The sequence below is a fragment of the Kryptolebias marmoratus genome, linkage group LG12 (genome assembly GCF_001649575.2).
Source record: "Kryptolebias marmoratus isolate JLee-2015 linkage group LG12, ASM164957v2, whole genome shotgun sequence".
Classification (NCBI taxonomy): domain Eukaryota; kingdom Metazoa; phylum Chordata; class Actinopteri; order Cyprinodontiformes; family Rivulidae; genus Kryptolebias; species Kryptolebias marmoratus.
The window spans coordinates 20,144,265-20,167,769 of record NC_051441.1 but is presented as its reverse complement, the minus strand read 5'-3'; the positions used below and the strand labels follow the sequence as shown (position 1 = coordinate 20,167,769).

Genomic DNA, 23,505 nt, shown 5'->3' with positions numbered 1-23,505 from the left:
GGATGGATGGATGGATGGATGGATGGATGGATGGATGGATGGATGGATGGATGGATGGATGGATGGATGGATGGATGGATGGATGATTGATTGATTGATTGATTCTTTAAATTATCTTCCTAGACTATGTTCAAGCCTCCTTTTTTAACACCACTCTGACTTGAAGGTATCTATATTTCAGTGTTCAGTTGGTTTTGAGCTTAAGGTAGAAGTAGAAAAGAAACTAAGTGTTACTTTATTTCCATTGGATTTTAACAAAAATCATCCAGGGATACTCTCAAATACTGTTTGTGGTGCTGATGGACAGGATCTCAAGGCACAGTCAAGGATTTGGGTGTCTGGTTTGAGAACCTTTTTTTGCAGGTGATTTAGTCACATTGGCTTCTTTAGGCCATGACCTTCAGTATGGATTGAGACAGTTTGCAACCAAGTGTGAATCAGCCTGAATCAACTCTTTTAAGTTTGAGGCCTTGGTTCTCATCTGGAAAGGATGGAATGCTCATTTTCAGTTTAAGATGAGTCTTTATTTAGGAGTTCGATTTACTTGATGCCTTGTTTAAGAGCTGTGGTAGAATAGAGTGAAAGATAGCCAGGCAGGTTGGGTGTTATGTTCACCCTTTTATATTTCTCCTTTGCAATAGGAAATAAAATTGCTTCAATGGTTCTCTGTTACATGTAAGTTACACTTGTGTTTAACTGTTAGAGTGGAAAAAAACAAAATATGCCGTGTTTCAGTTTAGAATGCTTTTCATCTTATCTTTATAGGGCCTTCGTGGTACAGGGGGCCAGGAAGTCTATTGTTACCTCATGTTTTGTTACATCCTCTTGATGAGTTTATCCTAACCCTTCTGTTCCACCCTCGACCCTTCCTCATCTTATGGAAATGACCAAATTGTATAAGAAGGGGGAGCTATCTGTAATGTACAGACTCACTCTGCTGATGGACCACAGCTAGGTGATTCTCTGCTACATAGCTTAAATAAAATATCCTAAGACAAAACTCTGTGTTATCCTCTTTGTTAAAAAAAATCCACAACACCCTCTAGAGGTTTTCGAGGCACATCACACTAGTAGGAGAGCCTAGGAAGTTTCCCCAGGAGTTACTGAAGGAGCTACTTTCTTTCCATTTCTGTTTATCCTTTTAGTCTCAGTTTTCTTTTACGTAAGCCCACGTGATAAAACAAACAAAAAAACAACAACCTGGAAAACATTTAACGTTTAGTGATTATAGCCGTCATGTTATACATTTTTTCCCTCTGAAGGTTTATGGATCATTTATTGTTTGTTATCATTCATAAACCAAAAGAATAAACATTTTAAAAATGCAATACTTACATTTAATAAGCACAAAGATGTGTTCTGCCTGATCAGAAGTGAATCTTCTTGTAGACAGTGTAACCTCGTACACACAGCTGTAGTTGCCCTGGTGTTTAAACTCAGCAGCAGGGAAGTTAAAGGTGGCTGAGTTGTTGACGGCTGGTCTAGTTTCTGTCATGTTAGAGCCAGAGAAGAGGAGAATGAAAAAACCCTGAGGATAGTCTGAGTCAACGGAGCAGGTGAAGGAAAAGCTGGACCCCCTGGTAACCTCTGCACTTCCAGGACCCCAGACCAACCCTGAATCTGGAGAAGTCAGGGAAAGAACAGGCCTCTGCAGACTTGCTGTAATAAAAGGATATTGGAGCTGTAAATTTCGAGCACAAGTCTCAAACTTTCAACAAAGTAAAACATTGTAAAATCTTTAGATAATAAAAGTAAAACGCTTTTTAATGATACAAAATATTTTTTAACTTTTTAACAAAAATTTTGATTTAAAAAACCTTGTATTGTATTTTCTTGGACAAACACAAACAATTTTTTTTTTTTATCTTTGCTCCCCTGCAAAAGTCCACAAAATGTTTTTTTTCTTACCAGAAACAAGGAGAGTGATCGAGTTACTAAGGGGGGAGGTGAATGTTTGACCTGAAATGTTTTTTTCATACTGACACTGGTACGATCCATCATGATCAAAGTTTACTTTAAGGAGACTGAAGGTAGCAGAGTTGGAACTGGGTACTTGGGTCTCTCTGAATGAGCCTGAGGTCTTCTTGAGAATAAATGTTCCTCCCAAAAGTTCAGCTGTGGTCAAACACATGATCCTAACATCCTGACCCCAGGTAACCCCACCAGCAGGATTCATGGAGATGCTGGGCATTGGGAGGCTCTCGGAAATAAAAAGTTGCATTCTGGTTAAGACACAATGCAGGAGCTCTGATCTGATGAGTAATTAGTGAACAAACTTTAAAGGGATTCTGTAAAACTAAAATAAAGAAAGTGAAATCTAAAGAAAATGACTATACAGAAAGAAAAGTGTTATTTTCTAAAGTCAAGCATAGGTGTAAATCCCAGAGGGGTTGGGGGGGTCCGGACCCCCCCAATCTTGGGGAAGTGTAGATTTGTCCCCCCCAATAATTCAATAAAGGAAACTGTGTATTTAAACAATATAAATATAAAAAGGCAAAAAAACCCAGAGAAATCTGCCAACAATCTAAGAAAAAAAAAAAAGGATTTTTTGCCATTAATTATTAATGCACTGCAGGATAAGTATATAGTCAGTTCAAACATTCTCTAACCATTAATACATGTCTAACACGTGGTGTGAAAGTGCATTTATATGATCATTTACATACATATACACAGTATATAGAATAGTTACCTCATGAGTTATTAAGCATGAATAAACAAAACATTGAGTATGTTGGTTTGGAAGTAATTAGCCTTCATGGGTAAAAGAATTAAAGAATGTGTTAATAAATGTGTTAATTTATGGCGTATTAAGTATAAATCATCCTTAATGATGTTGTCAAGGTTAATTTATCATTTATTAATGATTAAATAAGGTGTAGTTATTATAAAATGCTACCAACAAACTTGATCTTTTTTGTCTCACAGAAGGGTTGTGCTCAGTTGAGTGAGATAAAGCCTGTCTGCAGACCCAAGGTCTTTCAGCCCCCCAGCAATCTCAATGTCTTTATAGTTATCAAACTGTGTTTTGACAACAAACTGTTAAACTAAAAAGTAATTTTAATTCAGTTTGTTTTGTAGTCAGTTCATTATGTGTTCATTTTGTGAAAATCATCTTCATTTCATTTTTGTTACCTGAGAAAAAAACTTTTTGCCTTTTTTGTGTTTGTATGAGTCAATAAATGTGTAACAGATATCTCCCTCTTATCGGTTTCAAAACATGATATATTAATTCAGTTTAGTAATTCTCATTGTGATTAACTAAGTTTTAAACTAAATACAATGTTGCCGTGTGTCATCATCAGTCTTCCCTCTGTAATAAATCTGTTTGTTGTTGTTCAATCCCATGACTTGGTGGTTGCACAGACCATATATCCCTTCATCACATTATTGAGCAACAAAGCTGGAAACATTTCCACATGTCGACCATGTCAGTTCTGTTTCACCTCGCTTCACAGCACAAAGGTGCATCAGGGTGGGTTGGCTTCAACCCCCTTTCAGAGCTCACATCAAGGCAGCCAGAAGGTGTCTGAATCTTGATTTATGCTTATTATCCCCCAATTTTTTTTATTTTACTTTTTTACCAAACACTGCTAAATCTTTCACCATCTGACCATCAACAGGCTGCAGCCACTCCTTAAATTTCTCATCTTTCACTCACTTTAAATTGAATTTAAATTTCCCTCTTTTGTCTCTGCTCCTAAAGTTTTCATGTTTTCACTCCAAGGTGTGATCTTCCGAAAACTGTGCACTGACCGGCTAGAAACAATCACCACAATGGTTTCACATCTTACGATAATGTACATTATGGCAATAATTCATAACCAAAATAACCAGATAAACAAGTCTGGCAAAGCGATTTCCAAAAATCGATTGTCTTATTTTTCTTGAAAACTGAAAAAAAATTTTTAATGCTGCTAAAATTCAAATTTAATGCTTTTAAATGGCATTTAAGGCCTTAAAATTAAGCAAAATTAGTTTAATGACTTTCAATGCCTTGTGGAAACAGTATAAAATAATGGATGTTTTTCTTTTCTTCATTTTTTTTTTTACCTGAACAGACGACACCGACATCTTCACCATGTCCACAGTTGTGTGACCCCAAACCTCTGTGTTGACAACTTGTGAGAGAACTTTCCTCACCAGTACATTGAACATCATCCAGCCAGATCTGTCCGGTTCCTTCACCAAATTTTGCAGAATGCAGAGAACCAAGTGACGTTCCACAGTTCAACTGTCTACAAACCACATCAGCATCATTTGAGTCCCAGTCATCATCACAGACTGTTCCCCAGATATTGTTATGGTAAACTTCAAGCCTTCCAGAACATCGAGCTGATCCAGGACCAACTAACTTGATCTGACCTTCAGACACAAGATGTAAAATGTAAACATTAATGTACAGCTTCAAACAAACTCATTTTTATGTATTCTGAGACTCAACCTACTGAAATAAAAATAATGGATTTTTATTTTTAAAAAGATTTTTGTTTTTTACCTGAACAGACGACACCGACATCCTCACTATGTCCACAGTTGTGTGACCCAAAACCGTTGTGTTGACAACTTGTGAGAGAACTTTCCTCACCAGTACACTGAACATCATCCAGCCAGATCTGTCCGGTTCCTTTATCAAATTTTGCAGAACCCAGAGAACCAAGTGACGGTCCACAGTTCAACTGTCTACAAACTACATCAGCATCTTTTGAGTCCCAGTCATCATCACAGACTGTTCCCCAGGTATTGTTATGGTAAACTTCAAGCCTTCCAGAACATCGAGCTGATCCAGGACCAACTAACTTGATCTGACCTTCAGACACAAGATGTAAAATGCAAACATTAATGTACAGCTTCAAACAAAATCATTTTTATGTATTGTGAGATCCAAGGAAATAGACTGACCTTCAGCAATCGAAGATAAGATCAAGTAAAAAGAGACTGTAGGAGAGAAAAGAGTGACTCATTTAGTTATCTGAAAAATGTTAAAACGTTTTGATCTCAAATACTGGAGTTATAAAATTCTACAACAGCACAATTTAGGAACTTTATTGTATAAAATAAATCTTACCAAAGATGAATAGGTGAATAATCTCCTGCTGTCTGATCCACATGTCTGACAAAAAAAAAAACTGTGGTAAGTTACGTATCAAAACAGACGAGTTAAAAAGTTAAAAACTGGTGTACAAAAATTCCTCGCACTGAAGTTCAGTCTAGGAACCTTCAATTTACTACAGCTGCAGTTTATATATGTCTTTGTCCAATAAGCTATGAAGCACTTAAACTAAAAATAAAAATATCCCCCTCCCTCCATATGTACCACATTTTTGTTTTCTCTGAGAAATTTGTCATTTCCTGTTAAATTCACACCTCTCTTACCTTACTAAATAAGCAGAAGCTTGAAAACTACTATTTCCTATGCGCTGTAGTTACACACAGTTCCACTTCACACATTTACTTATATTTTTACTGTTTTTTCAGAAAAATACTGGGAACTCTATGTTCTCTCACTTGGTTCCGAATGTGGCAGTATGGCCTGGAGACCATGAATGCACCACACAAGTGCCTGTTTCTCATTGGCTCTGGAGCTAGCTGACAGCATATAAAGGGGCCTCGCTGACCCATCTGACATCACATTGTTTGCCTTTTCGTTCAACTACTGCGTCTGTCCGTGCTGTACATTGGATAAGAGGAGCTTTTACCATTTCATTAAACTTGTTGTTTAAAGTAACTTGTATTTCCTGTCGCCATGTAACAGCTGCACACAAATGCGCTCATGAATGCTGCGCAAAGGACATTTGATCTCTTCCACGGTAGGGAGTTTCTCCCATTTTCCATGTGTTAATTAGCTTAGCTTTAGCTTAACCTCCGTTGTTTTAATAGGTTGCCCGTAGAAGTTTGCCTGGTCTCCCCTGTCATAGGAGCTACTTTTCTTGGGCTCAAGTGGTAAGTTCCCTTACAAAAAATCACATGAAAATCACATGTGACTTTCAAACTGCGTGTGAATGATTGTGGTTTTTAACTTAATTTATACTTTTATCCAGAAATAACAGACACAACAAATAAAATATTGTTAAACTGCAGGAAATTGTCTCTGGCCTTATCTGTAACGAGTCTGTGTGCCTTAAAGGTAATTTTAAAGTGGAGCTGTTGCAATAAATTTTAATTGTACATTTTCTGCGACACACATGCTGCCATATTTTGAGGATTCTTACAGTTTTAAGGCCGAGACTTTCTGTATTTTTCTGCTGTATCAGGTGACTTTTTGTGTGTTTAACAGGTTGGTTAAGCTGTGAAAAAATTTTTTCAGTGTTATTTTTAAGGACAAACAACAGCGGTCTACTTTTTAATCTGGTCATCCGTAGTGATGGAGGAAGAGCTACAGGAATTGCGGACCCTGGTTGCTCAACTAAAGGCTGACAATGAGAAGTTGCGTGCAGAACATGCACCTTCTACATCTAGCTCCAGTGCCGGGTCGTCTGCTCCTGCACCCCCTGCTGCCCACGGGCACAAAATTTATCGCCAGCAGACCAGGCATTTTTTTTTTTTTGGTATGACCACTTGGAGGGGGAGGCCAAGGATGAGATCAAATATCGCTCCAGTCAAGAACGAGAGGATCCGCCTATGATAATTCCTATCCTTTAAGAGCTTTATGGATGTGCTGAATCATATGTTGCGTTACAGGAGGCGTTCTTCTCCAGAAAGTTTGCAGATTTTTCCCTCCCTTTTATTCTAGAGGTGGATGCAAGCCATTGTGGTTTAGGAGCAGTCTTGTCACAAGAACAAGAGGGTAGGATAAGGCCAATTGCTTTTGCTAGTCATGGGTTAAGACCGACAGAGCGCAATATGTCCAATTACAGCTCAATGAAATTGGAGCTGCTGGGCCTGAAATGGGCAATGACGGAAAAATTTAGAGATTACCTTTTGGGTCACAGGTGTATTGTCTACACAGACAATAATCCTTTAAGCCATTTGGATTCTGCTAAGCTTGGAGCAATCGAGCAGCGATGGGCAGCTCAGCTTGCTTCATTTAACTTTGAAATAAGGTATCGGCCTGCTAAATCCAATCAAAATGCTGATGCGTTGTCTAATCGGCCTTGGCCTTCTTCACAGGAAATGGCTTCATTGGTTCCAGGTATTTTAGATATTAACTGTTTGTAATGTTTCCACAGGACCCCACTTCTAAAAATCTGAACTCTCTCTCTCTAACAGGTGTGCCTAAAAGACGCTGTTAGGATCAGCTGAGTTCATTTGATCAATGTCACGTCAACATTAGCTTTAAATATTCACCATCTAAACAACTAAAATGTCAGTAAAATGTGTCCACCAAATGTCCACCAGACTGGTACAAATGTGTCTCCAACATACAAACACTGTTTCTGTCATCTAACTGGAAACTCCTATAATTCCCATTTAGGTTTGAAGCTGCTGGTTTGTTGCCCCATATCTGGTAATTACCCATAATGCAAGCTGCCTTGCCAAAAAATGCCCAGTTCTTGTTGTTTTATTTTATTTTCCTGTGACATTTCTGTGCCAGAATAGGATGTTCTACTTTGGACTGTGGACCCATGGTGCCGCTGCATCACTTCACACCTCCAGCTTCTGGGATGAAAAGAGCTAAAAATAGTCGATGCAGAGCTGTGCGAAGAAAAGAAGCCGGAAAGAAAAAAGGAAATAAAAAATGAGAAGACGTCCACCAGACAGAGGCACTCAGCTTCAGACGAGTCCACATTCGGGTGTCCCAGCCCTATGTCCTGCTGTCTGTTTGTTCAAGTTTACCATTGGTGAGTGAATCTGTTCCTTCGTGTAGGAGGAATTTAAAAAAAAGAAAAAAAAAACGGCACTCGAGAGGCTGTCTTGTTCTGATGACTCACTGTGCTTCGAAAATAAGCCTTCATCTCAGACATGAAAAGACTAGAACTTTCCCTCCATGACTAAACCTTTAAGTTCTAGTGTTTTCCACCCCATTGTACCATAAATCCTCCTTTTTTAAATTTTTTTTATCAGCGACTTCGACTGTCTCTCTGAGACATAGCCTACTTCTTAAAGTTCCCGATCCTCTATCTTCTCCAGGTTCCCCTAATGGACCAGGATCCCCTATGTTCCTCAGTACCTGCTGGGTCCAACAGTGAAGATTTTTGGTTTAAAAATCAATTCAGGAGCCTAAAATGAGAAGATAAATGATCAGTCAGCAGCTTGTAGCAGACAGACCACAGAAAACTAAAGAAAGAGAGGAGATAAACAACGAGACATTTTCTTCCTCTCTGTAACTTTTAGATCAGCCACAGGTGGATCTTATCTATCTAATTCTGTAGCTTCCTGCTGCAGCTCTGTGGTTTAGTTATCTCCAGGCTGCAGGTTCAAACCCAGCTTGGTGCGTTAATTAAAGTGTTTAATACACATATATGTATATTACATTTTGTCCTTTTGTGACACTATTTCCAGATGTTTACCTAATCTGTACAGTCGCTTCACCATCTCTCCGTTTTAATTGTGTTTACTGCATTTTTAAGTTGCTTTTGGATGTCCATAGTCATTGGCAGTAGGCACAGCTTCACTATGAGGCATCTTCAGTGACATCACATTAATAATCTCGCCATGCAGCATAAACAACTGCATCCTCTAATCATCCTCAAAACCCATAAGCCATTATTTCAACACTGAACATTTTGTTTTTGTTTTTTTGACTGAATATCCAAGAATGTTTTTTTCCAGCCATGTGAAGACATCAATTCAGTACTTTTACTGCTCCATATAGATGTAATAAATAAGCAAATCTTTCAAAACCACCAACAAGATGCTTTTAGAACATTGTTAAAGGTTGTGTAAGTGAAGATATTTTGCAATTTGTGTGAATTCCGTCTACAATGTACTGCTACTGACACACTATTCTTGAATGAGCAGCAACACCTGATGTATGTTTTTACTTCTAAAGCTGCGGGTCGAATCCTGATCACATTCATTTCGCCCACTTTACACCGATCTGTGGTTTCAGTGCAGGAGAAGAAAACCCCATTAAAAAGAGAGACTGCAGTGAGGAGGGAAGAAAATATTTTTGAGCTTGCTGTTTTTTTTTGTTCTGACAACACACACATCAGAACCTCTGGGCTGAGATGGCAGCTAAAGGGTGCATTCACACCTGATAGTCTGGTAGACTCTGTTCGGTTGGGGACCAATAGGGTGGCGGTGGCTCAGGAGTTAAGGGTCCTTCCTGTAACTGGAGGGTTGCTGGTTCAAGCCCCTGCTCTATCACTCTCAGCTGTTGTGGGCAAGACACTTCACCTGCCTTGCCTACTGGTGGTGATCAGAAGGCTTGGTGGTGCCAGTGGGATGGCAGCCTCACTTCTGTCAACCCGCCCCAGGGCAGCTGTGGCTACAATGTGGCTTACCACCAGTGTGCGAATGGGTGAATGATTGTAGTGTGAAGTCCTTTGGGGTCCTTGGACTAGATAAAGCACCATACAAGTTCAAACCATTTACCACAAAATTACAATATTTGGTCTATTTTCTGCTGGTGTGTTTCACATTCAGACTGAGTCAACCACTGAAGGAAACGACACAAAAACCTCTGAAGAAGACACTGAATGTAACATGGTTAATAAGGTTCATGTTAAATCCTGCTAAAATGCACCATCCGCTGGTCAAAAGTTGTACTGCAGTCACTCTTAGAAAACAAGGTATTATGGGTAATCCTCAAAGCCACGAGGATCACTGACCAGAGTGTTTGTTGTGTGGAAATGCAGATGTAGAATTAAAGGCAACTGATGCCACAGCTTGAGCAGCTCCCTGTGGTTTATTTCCCACCAAGAGAAGTCATCAGAGACACATAGGTCACATGAGCACAACTTCCTTCTTCTGGGAAAGTGAACAAAAATGGAGCGGCGTCAAATTTTAGCAGTTTTAGAATTTCTATTTTGGCTGTGATACATGTGCCAAAAAAACACTTTTCAATAATGGACTCAGCATGAATGGCGCGAGCCATTTCTCCTGCTAGTGGTAGAAACATGCGTTTGTTTTGGTTGTATTTACCCAGAAGGCCCTGTGCTTTAGTACTTTTTCTGCTTTTGGAGTGGTCTCTGGTCCGCTTGCATTCACATATGGATTTGAACCAAGACTTAGATTTTTAGGTGGTTTGCTTTTTTGGTCCACATCAGAGTTAGATTGCTCCTTCACACCTCCCCAAATGAACTGGACTTTCTAGGCAAACAGACTAGAGTTTGATTAAAGTGGACTAAACAGGGCTGCTGTGAATGCCCCCTTAAAAAGGCGGTGTGCCGGGTGACTTAGGTCCCTTGCTACCTTCCAAGCCCGCCTCATGACCCTGGTGTCGTGCAGCTTTGTCGTCAGCTGATGGTGTTTCATGTGGGTAGTAGAGCTAGGGTAAAACAGAGAAACAGAGGAGGTCAGGACGCTTTCCAGCGCACACATCCTCCTGTGAGCCTTCTCAATAATCATGCTTGAGTGTTCCACCCACTTCAGATCCTCGCTGATGGAGATGCCCAGGAACACAGCAGAGTCCACTTTCTTCAAAGTGATGCTGTTGATGGTGAGAGGTGGATTTTGAGCCATTTTGCTAGTGTTTAACTCCTGGGTGTTTTCTGTACAGTACAACTGTCTGCTCTAAAAAACAGTTTTTCAGAATGTTTGTTCAAAATTTGAAACAGAAACAAAATTGTGGCAGAAACAGCAGATTAAGAACCAAACAATGATAAACTGGTCAAATATGCTGCAGTAGGGTCCTCTGCTCTGAGGGGCAGGGTAACCATGTTCCTCTTGTTTTCTCAGGCTTGACTTAGTTATTTAAATTGCATTTTGACTTTATTTTCCACATTTCAACCGTTTGCTCAACTTTAAAACATTCTTCCTTAATTTTTACACTGGTTAAGGTCTACCTTTCGCCATTGTTGTAGGTGTTAGTGAGTATCCAGTAGCTGAACGACTGATTCAATCTGCTCACAAACACAGCTGAGGCCAAATTTAATCACTTCACATTGTCTGTGCACGCCTGGTCCAGTTGAGGGTCACAGAGGCTGAGGCCTGAGCAGTGAATGGTGCTCCCTGAATAGGTCATCAGTCCACAACAGGATCAGATTTGATCACTCTTCTTCTAATCTAATCACAGTGAAACACAGAATGAAAAAAGGTGCTTTCAGAGTGGTCATATGATCATATATGTTTTTTTTTAATGAAAATGTACTATTTTAATGTTAGTATTTAGTATAAATGTGAAAAACCAGTGTTAGATTTTGTTAAGTGTTTTTAAACTTGTGGTAATTTGATAGCATTATGCTTTATGATCCTTTTTTTTTTTTTTTTTTGCTCCCAACAGGTCACTTTTCGATCCCAGTTTGGCCCCCTGATAACGAAAACAAAAATGATGTGAATGAGAATGCATCGCCCTGAAATATTATTCAAGTTTTTTAACACTGAATGCAGATAAAGAGCAAGAAAGATGAATGAAGGATCAGCAGGTGGCAGAGGGAAAAAGTTGCTGGGTGAGACGTATCCTAAAAATTCTCGAACCATGAGCAGCAGAAGACTTTGACGCTCACATAGGTAGACTTTTATGTTTTTCTAGTGTTTTATGTTGTAGATATAAAAAGTTAAAAAAAAAACAAAAAAAAAACAAACTCACTTTCCAGTTTTGAAGAGAATATTTTGAACTAAAACATTTTTGAAGTCTGTGGTAGCTTGGCTGTGCCCTCTAAAAAGCATAGACAAGGTTTAAACAAAGGGGTGACCTGTGACCTTTGACCCCATGACCTTAAATTCAGTAGGAATCATTGTAGCCCCATGAGGTGTCCAGCTGTGCAGTTTGACATTTCTGTGTTAAAGGGTTTTCAATGTAGAGCTTTTTAAATAAAGGGGTTATTTGTGACCTTTACCTTTGACCCCATAACCTTTAAATCAAAAGGGATCATCCTTGACCCATGTGGTGTCCAGCTCTGCAGTTTGACATTTCTACATTACACAGTTGCAGAGTTAGAGCTTGGACAAGAATTTGTCCACAGACAGATGGACGGACAGTTGGACGGTTGGACGAACGGCACCCTACCATAATACGTCTTGTGCGACAGCAGTATAAAAATGCCCTTTGATTTATAATTTGTACTGAAAGGTAGTGGGAGTAAGACTTTTTTTTATCACAACAGATTTAAAAATACCTACTTAAAAGTTAAGAGTGTATGGCACCAACCATCAGTTGAACTTTTTGTTGAAAATTACAAAACTTAAACAGCGATTGTATAAAAGCCATAAAATATACCAAAATGCCAGTTCAGTCATATAAAGTCCAACTTTCTTTGGACGCATTTTAACTTTAAATGATGTTTCTGCTGCTCTGTATCTCTGAGCTATAAAGCTCTGAAGAAGAGGTCTGGCTTTTGTTACGTTTCCAAATGATGTCTATGGGAAAATTTCTTGCGTTATATTTTGAATTTCATCTACATCGTACCAAAAGTGATAGCGCAGTATTTCCGACTGAGCAGCAAGTTTTGATACTTGATTTTTTTTTTTTTAAAAAGCTGCAGGACATTAGAACAACGCTCACCGGATCGCAGAGATAAAATTCATATCCATGACTTTAAACTGTTCTTTTTCAAACAAATAGCTTTTTTTGTTTTATTTTTTCTTTTTTATAAATGAAGCTCTTACTGATTTTGAAGAAACAGAGTTGACAGACGTCCACTGTGCAAGAAAATCTTTTTATTGATGAACAGATTTCAGGGAAACAGTTCAGTAGATAGGCTTCGCATTCAGGGGTGTGATTAAATCTAAAGTGCAAATGCTGCAGAAGATCAGTGACGGAGGGGTGTAGCCTGGTTTTCCTGTGTGGGAGCCTTTACTGTGAGGGGGGACACTGTGAGGGGGACACTGTTCGGGAGACGGGACAGACGAGGAGGAGTCACTTCATGAACGACACACGGACCACTGGAGTAAGTAAATATACGATGCCCAGATTTCAAATCCCAGACCAGCTGGAAACATTTGGAAAAATAATACTTTTAAAAACTGAGAATGATGCAACTACAGAATGACCTTTAAATGAAACTATGTTTTTTTCTCTAGTTTTCACATTATAAATATCAAATCTATGTGAAAAAACTGACTGGGGAAGTCAGGTTTTTGTGCAATAGTTAAGAATAAATAAATCAAACAAACGTGCGTACAATACACTTCCTCTTTATCCCCCCGCCTTCTAAACAGTTGAACTAATTAGCAGTTAGGACGACATCTAAGACAAAGGATTTACAGTATGTCCTAGTCTTTAGCTAAAGACTAGGATCCCCCCCTCAACTTCCAGGCTGGCTTTAACACAGCTCGGGTTGCATCTTTGCCGCGCGGCAGCGGAGGACCTTCAGGAAGCTGTCGATCTTGTGCGAGTCGCGGCGGAAGCAGGACAGGAGAAAGTTGAACTTCTGCAGTTTGGAGTTCCGGTCGTGGCCCAGGTCAGTGCCTCCGTGGTAAGGCAGAATGGAGACAACCTGAGCCTCTGGACCCATCTGCTCAACAAAAGCACACAGGGAGGACCTTCAGAGGCACAACATCTCAGCAGCGGGAAAAGATTGCTTTTGTCTCCCAACACTATGCTCACCTTGCCGGACAGTATATCCAGGCCATCGCCCAGCCTTTTGGAGTAGTCCTGCAAGTTCTGGATCTTGTTGGAGATGTTGATCCTGGCAGGGTGAGGCAGGGTGCTGGCGTGGTTGGAGAGGATCACCAGGGGCTCGGCCCAGGCTTGGAGCAGGGAGCGCACTAAAGACATCAGAGCTGACTCCTGGGCGAAGAGGTGGGACAGGAAAACAGTCAGCCAGAAAAAAAAAGAAATCACATATCCACACAGAGACCACAAATGACAAGGAAGACACGATGAAGGGTTTGAAAAGACACGAGACACAGAAGGCAAAGGGCAGACCAACTCACAGACACTTGCAGAGTTTGCTCTTTGTCGTTGGGGGTCGGCAGCACGGAGGTGTGGCACAGCGCAGGGCGTTCCATGGCGGGCCAGCTCAGTGGAGACATATGGGAGGCCTGGATGCAGAACAGGACCATTGTTAGACGATACCCATGTGGAGAAGCTGAATCGGACTCTACAAAAACTAGTCAGGGGACTTCAGGCACACGCAACCTTTGGTGGTGCCAACAGGCTCTTACCAGGTCCTTGGTGAGCCCTGTGCTGAGGGAGTACATTTCGTCGGAGCGCTCGGAGGCTCGGTTGAGTAGATCGTTGATGGGAACGGCCCTGCAAGTGGCCAGCATGTACACCACTGGAGCGACAAGGAGAGAACACGGAGACCAGTTTTAAATGCTCCGCCCTTCGGTTTGTAACAGACCTTTTGACTTCTGTAAAACTCTCCTTCACTTTTTTGCAGACCATCTCTTTGTAGAAGGACCGATAGCTTCAGAAACTCAGATCTGCCGAGCAGAATAGATGAATAAAATGTGTGTGAGCGAAGCTGGTCTCACCTGCCATGAAGAGTTTGCCTCCGCTGGTTCTGCTCTGAGCCATTTCTGTTTCTTTTCTCAGTCGTTGGTCAGTCTTTGTCTCTTTCTGCTTTGCTACTTTGCCTTTTCGCTTTCCCTGCTCCATTTTTGCCTGCATTTTATACCTCCTCGGCCCGGTGGTTTGGCTATGCAGCAGTGGGGTGAGTGTGCGCTAATTGTCCAGAACTTGCTTAGACTAGTTTGTAATGAGAAACATAGAGGAGGGCGATTGAATGGATGCAGCAGGATGTGCTGCATGTCCGTTTGTTTGTGGAAAAAGTCCCTCCCTGATCTTGATTGAACAGATGAATAAAAGCACAAGTTTTCACCTGGGCTGAGGTCTTAATTTGCTTTTAAATAATATGCTTGGAAAAAGACTTATGATCATGCAGGTTTTTACCCCTGCTGGCGTTTTCAGTGTGTTTTCATGACCTCATCTCAGTAAGCTTGTATCTTACTGGCTTTACGACTTTTGGCAACAAGTTGGAGACACAAAATTGCTAAAAAAAAAATTTAAAAAGGCAAATTCTCACTTGGAATCACACTGACTTGGTACTTTGGACACATTTGCTTACAAACCTAACTGTGATTAAATTCCTGTGGATGATGAACAGATTTATTTGTCGTAATTTAGTCACAACGTGCCCTGATTTGATCGCAGTTTCTCCTTTTGTTCCTGGTCAGCCATGGCCCATTTTTTGTATCCTCCCAAAGTCCGCTCATGTTTTTTCCGCACTTTCTTGTTCACAGAAACTAAATCCAGACGTTTTTCGAGATGGACTCCTGATGCTCGCGTCGACCTGTGGTGACTTTGTTTTCGCACGATTTGTGAACGTTACAAAACACGAGGTTGAGGTCCTCATACGAAGAAACTGTGACTCTTTGTGAACATCTTAAGATATTTTAGGAACTTCCTTGCAATATGGTGTTTGAAATTTGTCGCCAGCAGTCGCAGCTCAGTGAGACATTGGCCTAACTTAAGCAAAGCATGCTAAATTTTCAGAAAAATATCTCAAAATTCAGCTGCTGATTCCTTGTTTATACTTGTTCCTACGTTTGTAGTTGCTTTTCAGTCAAAACGTGTTGGCTTTTTTTTTAGTTTTGACAGTTTGCTTTTGGATCTTAAAGCACTTTCTTTTTTGTTTTCGCAAAGAATTTCATTTGACAAAATCATCAAGTGAAGAGAAAGCATACCTTGAAAGGATCCACATCCCCCCGCCCCCACCTCCACCTTTCATGCAAGGGTTTCAAACTAAGATCATCTTCGACTGAGAAATACCACTCAGTATGTGCTGTGAATGACTCTGAGCTGATTCCACACTAAATTTTAGCTTAATGTTTGTCAATTTAATTGAGTTATAGCCATTTTTGTGTTCAAATCAAATCAAAGTATATTCATATATCACATTTACAATAGCCCCAGCTGACCAAAGTTCTTCACAACAAATCCCAACATCACAGGTAGATAAATAATAAAATGGAAAATAATCAAGATAAATAAAAATAATAAGGCAATTTAAAAAAATAAGCAGAAAATACCAAAGTTTAATGTCAGTTTCTGCAAATTGTTGGCTAAAGTGGCTTAACTGTGGCGGTCGTCTTAAATTGATTTGACTCCAAAAGGTTTTCAGCTGTGGATATACACCCAGTGATTACTTTTTGAGTTAAATTAAACTTCAGTCAGTCGTTCATGAGACATTTTGCTAACAAACAGACAAACAAACATAATTTTATTTTTTACTTTGTCTTCAGCGATAACAAACAAAGTTTTATGTAAAACATCCGTGAGTTCATCATTAACAGATTTTTTTTTAAAAGACAAAGGTACTAAATTACAAATCTCAAATGAAATGTTCACTTTTGACATTTAGGGATAACTTTATATTTCAGCATGTATTTTATATATATATATATATATATATATATATATATATATATATATATATATATATATATATATATATATATATATACATACATACATATATTTCATGTTTGTCCAAACATAGTAACAACCAAAGTTGATTGCGGCCGTCATAAAATGGCTCCAATGTGCTGAATTTAATAGCCATTTATACTATAAACCTTTACATCATTGTCAGTTTTCCTTTACATGGATATTCACATAGATGTATGCAGTTATTTACAAGTCCAAATAGTGGCTAGCAGCTAGCTATAGCACTTGAGGACTTTCACTTTCAGCAGGAAATTCATTCTAATTCTGCTTGAATAACCATGTAATGTGAAACTGACAGCAGTGTAAAGGTTTATAAAACAATATTTTCAGAAACTAGAATGAAATATCTGAGACGGGAGTTGTTTTTAGGTGGTAGCAATCCATATTAGCCCCTCTCAGATTAGCCATTAGCATTAGTTAATTAATTAGTATTAGCCAGTTGTGTCATAATTAAACCCTGTTTCTCCAAACGGATGTGGTTCAAGCAGCTATCTACAACAGGTAGGATTTGAATTCTTTCTGATATTGAATGGTTTGTATTGAAAGATGGTCAAATACAGCTAAAGATTTTATTTGTTTGTTTGTTTGTTTCTCCCATGGCCTTTGTGTCAAAGTGACCCGAAGGCCACAGAAGGTTTAAACAACACTAAAAGAAAACGTGTCACAACTTTTCTTTAAAATTACTTTGAAACCTGACCTTCAGAGGTTCTCAAGTATTCGCATAAGACAAAAAAAGAGGAAAAGTTTTACAACTGAGCACTAAACATTAAGGAGTTATGTGAGCCTTAATTGTCCAATATTTCTCTGGTCACTGTTGTTTCCAAGTGTATAATCAGTATAAAGTTAAAAAATATGCCTTTTGTAAGATCTGTTGGCTCTAATTCCCTGATATGTGGATCAGATTTCAGGGTTTTTTTTTTCTTTTGAAGTTCAATTTCTTTTTAATCAAAGTGTGAAAGATTGAGCAGTTATTTTTAGTACAAGCAGGCTGTGACTGGTTGGATACAGACAGGAGCTCAATGGTGACCTCTGGTGGACACAGGTAAAATGGCAGGAAGGTTTTATCAGATCCCAAAACCTATCACCTCTTATTTTCCCACTGAGATAAGTAAATCACATTTACCCTCCTGACTATCAGGAAGAAAAAAAAAATTCTAATCACAATTTTTTTTTTAATTCCCCAGTCTTTGTAAGGTTATCAGCCCCACCCCTTCACATTTAGTATCATTGAAAATAGATAAATAAATCAAACTTGAAAAGACAATTAGTTACGGCCAAAACCTGACTGAGGGTCTTTCTTGGATTAAAAAGGGGGGGAGGGGGCTCGGTTCAGATGAAATGAAGCTTGTGAGACATAACCTAAAATATCTTATGTCCAAGAAGTTTGCAAAAAAAAAAAAAAAATGAGCTGAACCCAAGACATTTTGGCTGCTCTGACTTTTGAGACTCGGAGCTGATCTGAGGACACGTCTGTTTGCAGCCTCACACGTTTGCAACTGTTGAATGGAGAGGAAAACAGTTTTCCCTAATTCAGCGGTGTCCAATCCTGGTCCTAGAGGGCCACTAATCCTGCAGGTTTTAGGTGTTTCTTCGCTCTGACTCACCTGATTTGAAGGAATGAGTGATTAACAGGCTGCTGTAGAACTTAAAAACACCTAAAGGTAGTGGACCCTCCAGGACCAGGGCCACTGTCCTAACTGAATTGTTTAGGCTCGTGGCCTTCATCAGGGTCACCTAATGGACATGCCTTCGTTTCCCTCACCAGGCACCTCAGTGTTGTTTTTCAGCATGAGAAAGGGGAAAAAGCACCCTTTTCATTTTTTTATGGTTTTCAGTGGGCAAATCACCCTCCCTGGTGATCCTTCTACTTTGTTGTCTTACAGGATCGAATTCCATCAGATTTTTAGTTGGACAATAAGCAACAATTTGACACGAGATACTTCCAATTAATAGGCGGTGAGGGGACTCGTTTTAAACATTTCTGAAAAGTTTTGAACTGAAAAGCAGGCGTCCCTGCACTTTGTAGAGGCGCCTTTTGCAACAATTACAGCAGCAAGTCACTTCCTGTCTGTCTCCACGAGTTTGGCCCATCCAGTCCCTGGAATTGTTTGCCCATTTTATTAAGCTACAACGTGTTCGAGTTGGATGGGTGCTGCTTGTGTGTGGCAGCCATTAAATAATATCAGAGCTCCTCAGCTGGACTGAGGTCTTTGTTCTGACATTTAAGTGTTTCCCTCTTCAGCCACTGCAGTGAACGTCCTGTCCTCTTCACATCTGTCCAAAGGATGTTGCTCCAGAAGTCTTGCAGCTTTAACCTTTAACCTGCCGACCAAGGCACAGTCTGACCTCGGGGTGAATTTGCTGGGACGTCCACTCCTGGAAAAAACTGACAGCTTATTGTTTCCGGCTCGTGAATAATCTCTCTCCCTGTACAATGATGGCCTCCAAATTGTTAGGAAATGACCTTTAACCCTTCCCAGACTGACATTAGCTTTTCTGAGGTCATTGCTGATGTCTTTCCTGCTTGACTTTGTGGTAACACACACCTGTCCGCTCCAGAGCAAGCAAAAGGACAAAACTCCTGCTTTTATAGAGGTGATCACTGATGACGATCAGTTAATAATCGCTTTTACTGAAACCTCTTAAGCACTGTGGAAGCAACAACGTGGGCACTGAGTCCCACAGCCAGCTTTCCCTTTGTGGGTTTGTTTTCGTTTAATAAATAATGTCATGACGGAATCTGTTGTGTGTTTTTGTACATTTGAGGTTACATTAGAATAATTTTAGAACCTAGTAAAAAAACAAAAAACCCTAATGCAAAAGTCAGAGGATTATGTGACTGTGTATCATGTCCTATAGGCAAACAATCCAAACAAGTAGACGCAAGGCTGTTTCGTGAATGAACCAGTAGATCTGCTCTGGCAGCTGTTCTGGCATCGCTCCTACAACTGATCCGCGTAAGCCAATCAAACTAATTGGGTGACCATGGCGACGATAGTGCTCGTTAAAGTTTGCGTGCAGGAGTTTTACTTTAATCCGAGCCTGCTTACGCGGAAATCCCTGATTTCGCTTCCTCTGTGTAACTGATCTTTTTAACCCTCCTGAAGCCCTCGTAACCTTGAGTACATTTGACCCGAGGGCCACGGACAGAGGGTCGGTAACCTTCCCGTTTGACCCAAAGTTACGCATGCTTCTCTACCTCTCTTCATCTCTCTTTCTTCAGAGGGCTTCAGGAGGATTAATAGTTTAATGGCACTCAGTTAAAGTTTCCATCATTAATGCATAAACATTAAGGCATCCTTATAAGACATGATAAAATAAGAACTTTATTGATCCCGCCATGGTTACAATACAAAGGACCATGCACAAGGAATCACACAAGCTATAGGATTTAAAAAAAAAAAAACAGTAATGCACAGCTTTTTTTTTTTAATAGTGACTTTACTAGCTGAAAAAAATCCTACATTGCTGTACCTAACCTGCTACTTTAGTCTCCCCCAACTAATAAGAGTGCTTTCTTTGTTGTTTTTTTTCTCAGTTTCTGCAAAGAAAAGCACCATTTGGCATTTGTTTGGTCGTCTTGTCGCACCGACCCTCATACCGAGGTATGTACCGAACTATAACTTAAGGCGCAGGCAGAAATCAAAAAATGGACCTCAAAAAGGTGGACCGGTACAAGACGTACCTATAATGGTATGGACATTGGACCTTGAACAGTGGTCCATTTTAACACCTTTACTTTGTACATTGCATAAATGTACCAAAGGATGCAAAAACAGGTATAAAAATGTACCGTTGTTCGAGGTACAGCTGGAGCAACAAGCCAGTGGAGCGTTTTGGACATGTTCCTGTACCTTAACTTACACTTCAGCTCCCCCAACTTCTGCAATAAACTTTTGAGTTTGTTGCCATAAAAATAGACGCTGTTGGTGTTTTTGTTTAGCAATGAGGGCGTTTGTGCGCTTCAAGGGTTTGAACACGGTTGATCCGGCACAAGGCCCCAAGGCTCCCACGAGCTTTCATATCCTGTTAGAGACAAGAAAACTAAGGGACGAGGGCTATCGGGGGGGAGGAATGTGCGAACTGCAGCAGCTGGATTTTGTAACCTTATGGCCCGAGGCGTCAACATGATTGCAGAACACCACAGCCAAACATTAAATATCACACACATGTTTCCCCCACCATCTTTCTTCTCGCTTTGTTCATGTGTCCCGTTGTTTTTAACCCTCATGGAATCTCAAAAGGGAGCATCAGCGGTTTTTCAGTTTGTTGCTGTTTTGGTTTGAACTCCTCTCCAAAATTCCCTTCTTCCCCCCTTCCCCCCTCCAAACACTCGTCTTTCTGCTCCTGTCAGTACACATACTGTTACTGCACACACGCACATGTACACACACACACACACACCCATAAACCTGAGCTCGTCCAACTCTGAAGCAACACAATCGCCGCAGAGAAGTTGCACGTCAAAGCTCTCCGTTCAATGCTCTCTGCTACTTTTTCGGCTGCCCTCATTTTGAAGCCAGACATCCCATCTGCTGACCGTGGAGGTAAGAATGAACACTTCTGCTAGACGGATTCGGCATCACGTAACTGAAAGTACACATCTATACAAAATGACTTCAATTTAGTTTAAAAGGTTAGGGGATTTGCTGCTTATGAAAACCTTTTGGGAATGACAAGGCCCAGAGTCTTATGTTGTTTTATTTTCATTATTTTTTTTTATTTTTGTTTTGTTACGATGTCAAACGTACCTGTTTACTGCATGTCATAGAACTCATACATTAAAAGCACTTTTTCTGCACCAGGAGGTGAAAAAAGGCCGGACACGCGGAGAGCTAATTGGTTGACATTTGATGCTAATGTAATCTAGAGACACTTTTCTTTGGGGGAATATGGATGAGCGCAGAGGATTATCGGGGGAGCCGCAGAGGCTGCTTTCTGTGAATTCGGACTGACGCAAAAGCGACGTTGAAATGTGCAGAAAGAAAGGAGATAAAAGGAAAAGGGCGACTTTCAACAAGCAGCCATTCTGTTATGTGAAGCTGTCCAAAAGCTCAAAGAAGCGAGTTTGAAATGTAGTTTCACAAAACTACATTACCCCTAGTTTATAGGCTTATTCCTAACTCTTTTATAAAGACACAAATCACAAAAAATGCAACATGTGGATGAGACAAACAACTTGTTTGAGTCATGTTTAAAGGGGAGAGATAGTTTAAGTTACAGATGTGGGCTAAGTTTTACAAAATGCTATTTTAAAGTTGATATATAAAAATGCTTGTATATACAGTTTGTAGGTTCACATCTAACGAACTAACAACATGACACAAATCACTACTGGCATCTAATAAGCGAGGCAACTATGGTGTTGATGTGCTCAAAGTACAGAAAAACTATTTGAATCGTAAAAAGTTTCCTTTTTTTGTATTGTTTTTGATTCTGAAAGATAATCTCTTGCTTGTGTTCAGAGGCCTAACCCATTTGGACTTTGTCCTGAAATATTAAATTTCACAAAACAACAATAAAACTAGAAGTACTCCGAGAGCGCAAACCTCCACCAAGGCCGTAGCTTCAAAAAAAAGGAAAATAAATTGTGCGATCTGGATCATGATCTGACTCACCATCAAAATTTAATAAATTTTTTGTGACTAACCAAACATTTCCTGAAAATTTCCTCCAAATCTGTTCATTAGTTTTTATGTAATTCTGCTCCCAGACAAACAAACAAACGCCACTAAAAACAGAACCTCCTTGGTGGAGAGTCACCTAGAGAGACAAGGTTTTAACAAAGGTGTTCCCTGTGACCTTGACCTTTGACCCAGTGACCTTGAAATCAATAGGCGTCATCCCTGACCCATGATGTGTCCAGCTGTGCAGTTTGACATTCCTGCGTTATACTGTTGTTGAGTTACAGCACAGAGTCACCTGTGACGTTGACCTTTGACCTTTTAATTTTGACTGGATCACCACCAAAATTTAACCACTTGTTCCTTCTACCATGTTTGATGTTTCCTGAAGGTTTTGTGAAAAACTGCCCATAACTTTTTGAGTAATCTTGTACACAAACAAACAAAGAAACGCTACAGAAAAAAAACCCAACCTATTTTACAGAGGTAGAGATACGTAATACAGACCAGTACATACCAACCAGGTACCCAGTAAGTATGTATTGTACTGTATTTATGAATTTTTACCAAAAAAACTATATTATTAAAAGAAATAAAAGCATCATCTTATCAGGTTATTAAAATGTCTTGTTGCTGTTCAAGTCAATTTTTTGTAAAAAGCTTTGAGATTTCTTCCTATATGGATGTTTTGTGTTTCCCAAACATTTTTGTAACATGTATTTAAACTGTTTGTTAAAGCTTAAAGAGTGACTTTTTGATGCTTGGTAACTGAGCTTTGTGGTAAAGTTGGCAGTAAATGCCAGATGCTTCAGCCCCCTTGAACAAAGCTGCCATTAGATGGCACCTTTAAGTGAGCTCAGCGGCACCTCGACCATCATCACTTCCACAGTTCGTCCCTTTTCTTCCCTTTTACTCTCCACTTGTCATCACCTGTATGTGGGTCATGCACTGGCTGACCTCGTATCTGGCTGGCTAACAGCCACAAACTGCGTAGTTTGTGTATAACAAGATCAATTACAAACAGGAAGACAAAATGTACAGATCAAATACAGTATATCCAAAAGCCAGTGAACACAAGTAAGTTTTCATAGAAAAATTAAAAATTAAAAAGCTCCATCTGCAACTTTTGGTACCAAAGACTAAGCTAAAGGATGTAGCCAACGCCCAGTCAAATCTAAACCTAACCTCTTTAACCCAAAACGATGTTCCACTGCATTGGAGCCCAGCATTGGTTCCCATATGGCCTACTGCCATGACAAGGTGGGTGACTTTACCAGAAAAGGTCAAAAAACAGATATACAGGTGCTGGTCATAAAATTAGAATATCATGAAAAAGTAGATTGATTTCAGTAATTCCATTTAAAAAGTGAAACTTGTATATTATATTCATACATTACATACAAACTCATATATTTCAAATGTTTATTTCGTTTAATTTTGATG

At 39.8% G+C, this 23,505-nt stretch overlaps 1 protein-coding gene and 2 long non-coding RNA genes across 3 annotated transcripts in view; 2 read left to right on the top strand and 1 right to left on the bottom strand.

The window, feature by feature from the left end:
- The first annotated feature begins 5,656 nt into the window (after positions 1-5,656).
- LOC112451339 lies at positions 5,657-20,044 on the top strand. The gene is made up of 4 exons (XR_003040142.1): positions 5,657-5,810; positions 5,881-5,943; positions 7,535-7,781; positions 19,977-20,044. It is a non-coding gene; the product is annotated as an uncharacterized LOC112451339 (long non-coding RNA).
- On the bottom strand, positions 12,688-14,576 carry prl (prolactin). Its single transcript, NM_001329357.1, is given in 5 exon segments — positions 12,688-13,499; positions 13,592-13,774; positions 13,921-14,028; positions 14,152-14,264; positions 14,464-14,576. Coding segments are annotated over 5 exon segments (639 nt in total). The 5' UTR covers positions 14,507-14,576; the 3' UTR covers positions 12,688-13,307.
- A 784-nt stretch (positions 20,045-20,828) lies between the features above and the next one.
- Positions 20,829-23,505, top strand: part of LOC108247089 — a 15,471-nt gene continuing 12,794 nt past the window's right edge. The window contains exon 1 of the long non-coding RNA XR_001809064.3: positions 20,829-20,985. This is a non-coding gene — a long non-coding RNA (uncharacterized LOC108247089). The remainder of the gene's footprint in view (positions 20,986-23,505) is intronic.